Raw genomic sequence first — 6,718 nt, 5'->3', positions numbered from 1 at the left:
TTTTTCCTGACAAGAACACTAACGTAACTTTCTACATAATAGAAGTTTAACAACAGAAAAATAATGTACCAAAACTGAAAGGTTTGAAACTGCGACTAAGGATTTGTTACGTCTAGCCTTGTTGATCCAATTTTGACTCACACACCAAAGCTCAATTCTCTCTCTCTCTCTCTCTCTCTCTCTCTCTCTCTCTCTCTCTCTCTCGTTATTTTCACTGTACATACTCTGATTACTCTCTCTCCTTTTCTTTCTCTTTCTCGTTATTTTCACTGTACATGCTCTGATTATTCTCTCTCCTTCTCTTTCTCTTTCTCCTTATTTCACTGTACTTTGATTATTCTCTCTCTTTCTGTTTTTACACTTCCCTATCTACTATTATTTCTTATAGCTATCATTACAATGTAACAGAATGATCTTTTCTTACCTGCAGTACTGACAGCATCTCCGGTTCGCTTTGTTGATGCTGCAGCTTCCCTCCTTTTCACACCTGAACTGATCCCAGGCGTTGCTCTGCACCGACCTCCTGAAGAAGGCCTTGCAAGAGTCACACACCAGGCCCCCGAAGTGCATGTTCTTGGCTTTGTCGCCGCACACCTCGCACGGTTTGATCTCCAGGGTCATCCCACGGGGGCATCTCATCCTCTTCCTCACGATTCTTTGGGGTTCTCCACTGGCCTTGGATTGTGATGCAGCAGAAGACTCTCCGCTCCCTGGGTAGTCCGGGTCAGAGTTGTCACCACTGAGCAGCTCTTCGTCAAATGCATCTAAGTGAGAGGATAAACTGTGCGCGCTTGAACTGTCGGTATTAGCGTTCATAACTGCCTCGTTGAATGAAACTGGGACTGGAAACTTAGGAGTATCTGAAACCTTTGGTTTTTTGGAAATCTTTGGTCCACCTTGCTCCTCTTTAGGAGCTTTTTTAACCTGCTTGGGTTTCTTTTTCATGGAACTGGCTTCACTCATTTTCAGATCTTGCTCTTTATTCTGCATAAAAGGATCAATGTAGTTTTGTGCCAGGCTCTGGCTATATTTGGGACTGACTTGGGGGAAACCCACCATTTGTCCCGATTCTAGGGAGACATGACTATTTGAGGTAAGGAAACTGTTGTTTAAGCTACCACAACTTATATTAGAAGGTGCAGGACTTGGATTCATGGTGGCCTGGTTACTGTGTTGGGTGAATGGCTGACTAGGAATGAGAGAATCTGTGAAATTTCCCGGTTCAAATGGAGACTTCATGCAAGAAGAGACCGGATTGGGTGAGGTTGAAGATGTGCTGGAATGGTCGTAACCATGACCCACAGAATGTGCTGACACGGCTGAATCTGAGGTTGAATTCATTGAATACATGGTTGACCTTGAATCTTCTTCGTCTCTGTCAGTTGCAAACAAAAAATCATCAGAGGAGTCAGGCGTGAGAACGGAAGAAAAGTCGTTATGGCGTGATATCGACAAACACAAATCAGAGGACGCGTCTTCAGCTTCACTTTCACTTATTAGTTGACCCTCTAGCTTGCTGATGCGCAAAAGGGATTCCACAGGAATTTCGTCGAGAGGTTCTCCAAGTTCAAGTGAATGGCGTCTTTCGTAGATGTCATTCGTTGTCTTCACATTGTCGATTCTTTGGTTGGTCAGGTAACTGTTTCTCTCTACGCTGAAGGGGTTAGCAACAGAATTCTGATGAAAGTTTGGCGACTGCTCACAATAGGATTGTCCACAGTAGGGATTCTGGAAAGGTGGCGTTGGTGCTGGTGTGAAAGTGGGCTGGTAATTGCTTGGAGAATATTGCGATGCTATGTTGATAGCTGGACTGGTACAGGAGTAGTTTCCTTCACTAAAGGGACCAGGGTAGGACGAGTGGCAATTCTCTGACATCACCTGCTGATGCTCCGAATAATTCCCATAATAGTGAGAAGGGATTTGTGCCATGATAATTATCAGGTTACTGAGTGATTGCCTTCATGCCATCATGTCTGTTGGAGAAAGAAAAACAAAACATTAGAATTGCATTTTTATGCTACTATAGTAGATTCACATCATGTGTAGGCCAGTCACAGGGCTGGAAACTCTCAGTCTCTCTCGAGAGAGTTCACATAAGCAGGATGTATGTTTCACCTCTCCTGAGAGATACTTTTGAAAGACGTATCCCTCAGGAGAAGTGGAACATACACCTTGCCTATATGAACTCTCTAGAGAGACTGAGAATTTCCAGCCCTGTGATTTGCTTATCAACAGCCAATCAGGAGCGTCGTAAGGGACTGGCCTAGACATGAGATGTAAATCTACTATAACACGTTTATGATTGTACAAGGGAAATCATTTGTTTGACCTTATAGGCTCTAATGAAATGATCTTATGCCATACAAATATTCCCAAAGCTTGTCTTGTTGACTTCAAGTACGGAATCATTGAATAGTGCAAAAGATGATGTCCAATTTGCCTGCGATGATTTCTTATTGTAGTTCCGACCTCATTAGCTGTCAAAACATTTCTTTACCTCGAAACTAGACTTGGGTAACAAACAACACTGCCTACAATGGGGACTTCCTTTCAAAGCTCGAAACCATGGAAAGGTCTGAGTAAATCTCTCGCTGCTCCCAGATTAGAATACTATGACCACAATGCTTTTGAAAGTCACGGAGGAATTTGACTTCCAGTTCTGCAATTTCGGTGTTCACGGTTTCCATCTGGATAATTGCTGTATTATTTCAAGCGCTGCCTTCAATGATTCCACGCCATATGCCTAGGTCATATATAGGCGAATAGAGATATAAAATTGTTCCAAGTAATTACATCATTAAATAAAGGAAAAAAAATCGTCACTTATGATTTTACAGACATCCATTAAAAGTTGAAAGAAAAGCGAATGAATCAGAAAACAAAAGTAAGTGAAGGTTGCCAACACTGAATAAAATTGGGGATTTTGTCCATATATTGTAGGAATTGGAAGTGAATGAAAACTCATAATAAGACGTCCAAAAACGTGACTGATCATCATGAGGTCAAATAACTTTGAAATTGACATTAGCTTAGATTCTTGGCAAAACACACAATAGTTTTTCCCACTAAGCTTCTGAAACGCTTACAAAAATAGTTATCAGTTTCTATTTCAAAGCGTTCTCGTGCTTAAGAATCCAATCTCTCTCTCTCTCTCTCTCTCTCTCTCTCTCTCTCTCTCTCTCTCTCTCTCTCTCTCTCTCAAAAATGCTTACTAGCTGCACCTTCCAAAAGCAGCATTCAGAACCAAGTAAAACGTCAGTATTCAGATTTTATATATAAACAAAAATATGTTGCCTTTGTGTATATATATATTTTTTTCTCTTAATCGGGCCTGATTGTGTTCAGGGGGTAGAGCGACTTAATTGACGTTATGCTCTGTAAACTTTGCTCCACTAATTAGATAAGCCGAGTAATTGTGCAAATCCGTCTGCCCGCGAACGCATATTTGGGGCTTGGGGACGAAGTACAAAATAAACTGTATGCTTTGTAACTCTTTTGTGTAGTTGAATTATTCTTATTCTTACCTTTCATGATATTAGTATATGATTTTGAAGGTGCGCGCGCGCGTGTGTGTCTGTGTGTCTATGTGTCTGTGTGTGCGCGTGTGTTTTTGTGAATGTACAAAGTTGTGTATTTTCCACGTCGATGGCAATTTATGATATTACCAAGTATATGAATGACTTCAAGTTTTAAGTTCGGGCTGTTTGGTGACGTCATTATCGGTAAAGGCACACCATCAGTTTCACAACATAATTCATGAAGAATTACCTAAAAAATATCAGTGGGCTTTAGCACTGGAAACTTAACTCCAAAGTTAATTGGCAATGGGATTGGAAGATTAGTTGTACAATAATGGGACAATGGTCGTAATAGTGTAGTGGTTTGAAAATCAACAGGCAACAGGACTGGTGGATTAGTTATAAGTAGGATATCCAAAATAGTTTCAACAGGCCAAAATTGAAAAGGCCATAGAACTGACAGATTAATTTCAAAATCCAAAGGCCATAGCATTAGCAGATTACTTTCAAAATCCAAAGGCCATAGAATTAGCAGATTAATTTCAAAATCCAAAGGCCACGGAATTAGCAGATTAATTTCAAAATCCAAAGGCCATAGAACTGGCAAATTAATTTTAAAATCCAAAGGTCATAGAATTAGCAGATTAATATCAAATTCCACAGGCCACAGGACTGACGGATTAATTCCCAAATCTTCTGCAGATATAGGTTTTTGTTATAACTGTTCCAACATCCACAAGCCACGGGATTCACAAATTAATTCCATAAACCATAAGCCATGGGGTAGGGATGTTAGTTCCAAAAACACACGTGCCATTGAACTGACAGATTACTTGCAAAATCCACAGGCGCCAAGTGGTTGATGAATTATTTCCGAAATTCAAAAATTAACGGGACACGCAGATGACATTCAAAACGCCAGTAATAGCAGCGAGAGCTTTGCCTTTCCAAACGGCAGTCCTCGACAGTTGTACTGGAAGATTCCAAAGAACTGGACTCACCACCAGAGCTTCATTATCATTACTAAATGTCGGGGGTCATAATATATTTCAAACTATAAAAAAAAAACCTTCAGAAGTCGATGAGCTTTTCGCACGACCTTCCATTTTTCTCACGAGTAAACCCGGACAATAATTGTTGAGCCTCTTAGGTTTTACGGTAAACCGATATACTATTTGAAATTAACTGAAAGGTACTCACACAATAACTCATTTTATGCTTTGTGGCTTTGTAGTGTGCTTATGTATATATATATATATATATATATATATATATATATATATATATATATATATATATATATATTTATATATATATATATATATATACATTACATGTATTATATATGCACACACACACACATATGTATATGCTTAATAATCACAGTAGATGCCCGTGACTTCATTACATAAGCGAATACCACAGAAAAAGGACAGGCAGGTCAGTACCCTGCGCTTTCTCCTGTTTATTCAGACGAACAAACAGGAGAAATCTTATATATAATATGTGTGTGTGTGTGTATTTTCTTATTCCTATAATTAGTATTCATTTATAAATTGGCAATATCCTTTTTTCGCATGCATACATAGGCATTTCATTCTGAAGAGTCGCCTTGTAACCACACAAATATTCGTCCCTTCTTGAATGGCAACAAGAGGAACTGAATGAATCATGGCTACGAATCCTCGAGCCATTCCTCTTTAAGTGTGACATGACGTTTGCAGTTTGCAGGCGCATTTCGGAAACCACAGTGAGCGAGTTCGAATTCCGGAAGCGGGTAATGCCAGACATCAGATCTGTCGGTTCTAAAAATAGTACGTTAACACGGCTATATATGGTCGGATGGGGTTTTACGGCCTGGGAAGACGCCCTTGCACGGACACTTCGCGAAGTGAATGGGACGACGACTGTACGGATTGCTATATGGGCAACAGCGAGGAAGCGTGAAGTTTCAAAACACAGCCACAAATCAGCGACAATTCGCGAGATTTCACTTCGAGCAGATTGTGAGGGATACGGTCTCAGATTCCCATCATTCCGCGCCAGATTTCGCAGATTATATTAAATTGGCGGTTGAGTCGTCATTCAGAAATTTCCAGCCCTGCACCAATGGCATCTGACTTCAGAGAAATCCATGGTAATGGTACTTTTATTCCCAATTGTTATATTTTTTTTTCTCGGTGGCATTTTGGTAATATTCATTTGCGGCTGCAGTTCCTCCAAAGACGTTGTTTCAAGCAGTTCAGATAGAAATATGGATACCTATTTTGATTGTCTTTCGTTATTATAAAGGCATGTATTTACAAATATATGAAAGAATATTTTAAAAATCATTAGGCAATGTCAATGATAACAATATTTAAACAATATTTATGTGAAAATATCAGAAAATATATTATTATTATACATAGAAGGGCATGTAAACAAACGATTATTTGAAAAATAAACAAAGAAAAGGTTAAAGAATATGTTTATAAAATGTAAAAATAAAAAAATAATAAAGCATATTTACGAAAAAACATAAAAGAGGATATGGTAATGAAGCATATTTGTAAAAATACAATCATTAAATGAAATATACAGTCATTCAATAAAAGAAAAAAAAAAAAAAGTTCGTCTAGAGCTTTTTTCATAACAAAATTGACCATGACAGTTTTATGGCTAAGCTGACATGTGTAATCTTAGTAAAGAAATATTTAAATGAAAAAACATGAACAATAAACCGTATACAACAATAGTCACAAAATAGGCACGAGTTTTTTGCAGAATAATTCGCTGACGTCAACTGATATGCCGAATAATTCGCTAACGTCAACTGATATGTCCAATAATTCGCTGACGTCTACTGATATGCCGATTTAAAGAATTATTGGCCAAAGTACACGATAACAGTGTTTTAAAAATATTTAGGAAAACATCAAAAATATATATATGAATATACACAAATGGTTCATGTAAACAAACGATTATTTGAAAAATATCCAAAGAAAGGGTTAAAGAATATATTTATAAAATGTCAAAAAAAAAATAATAATAATGAAGCATATTTGGGGGAAAAATGAAAGCGAATATGGTAGTGAAGCATATTTGTATAAAAAAAAAGCCATGAGTATTTACACTCCCGACCCAAAAAACGTAATAATTCAATAATAAAAAAAAAAAACGTTCATTTAAGAATGTCTGACTGTCTGTATGACAGA

At 38.1% G+C, this 6,718-nt stretch overlaps 1 protein-coding gene across 7 annotated transcripts in view; it reads right to left on the bottom strand.

The window, feature by feature from the left end:
* Positions 1-424: 424 nt before the first annotated feature.
* The window catches only part of LOC135202302 (uncharacterized), a gene marked incomplete at its 3' end in the record, with an annotated part of 223,734 nt that continues 217,440 nt past the window's right edge, over positions 425-6,718 (bottom strand). For all 7 annotated transcript variants that reach the window (XM_064231626.1, XM_064231627.1, XM_064231632.1 and 4 more), the window contains 1 exon segment: positions 425-1,973. In XM_064231626.1, coding sequence (XP_064087696.1) covers positions 425-1,929 — 1,505 coding nt within the window.

This window comes from Macrobrachium nipponense, chromosome 30 (assembly GCF_015104395.2).
Source record: "Macrobrachium nipponense isolate FS-2020 chromosome 30, ASM1510439v2, whole genome shotgun sequence".
Lineage (NCBI taxonomy): Eukaryota > Metazoa > Arthropoda > Malacostraca > Decapoda > Palaemonidae > Macrobrachium > Macrobrachium nipponense.
Note: the sequence above shows the minus strand (reverse complement) of the source record. Positions and strands in the feature narration are given on the sequence as shown.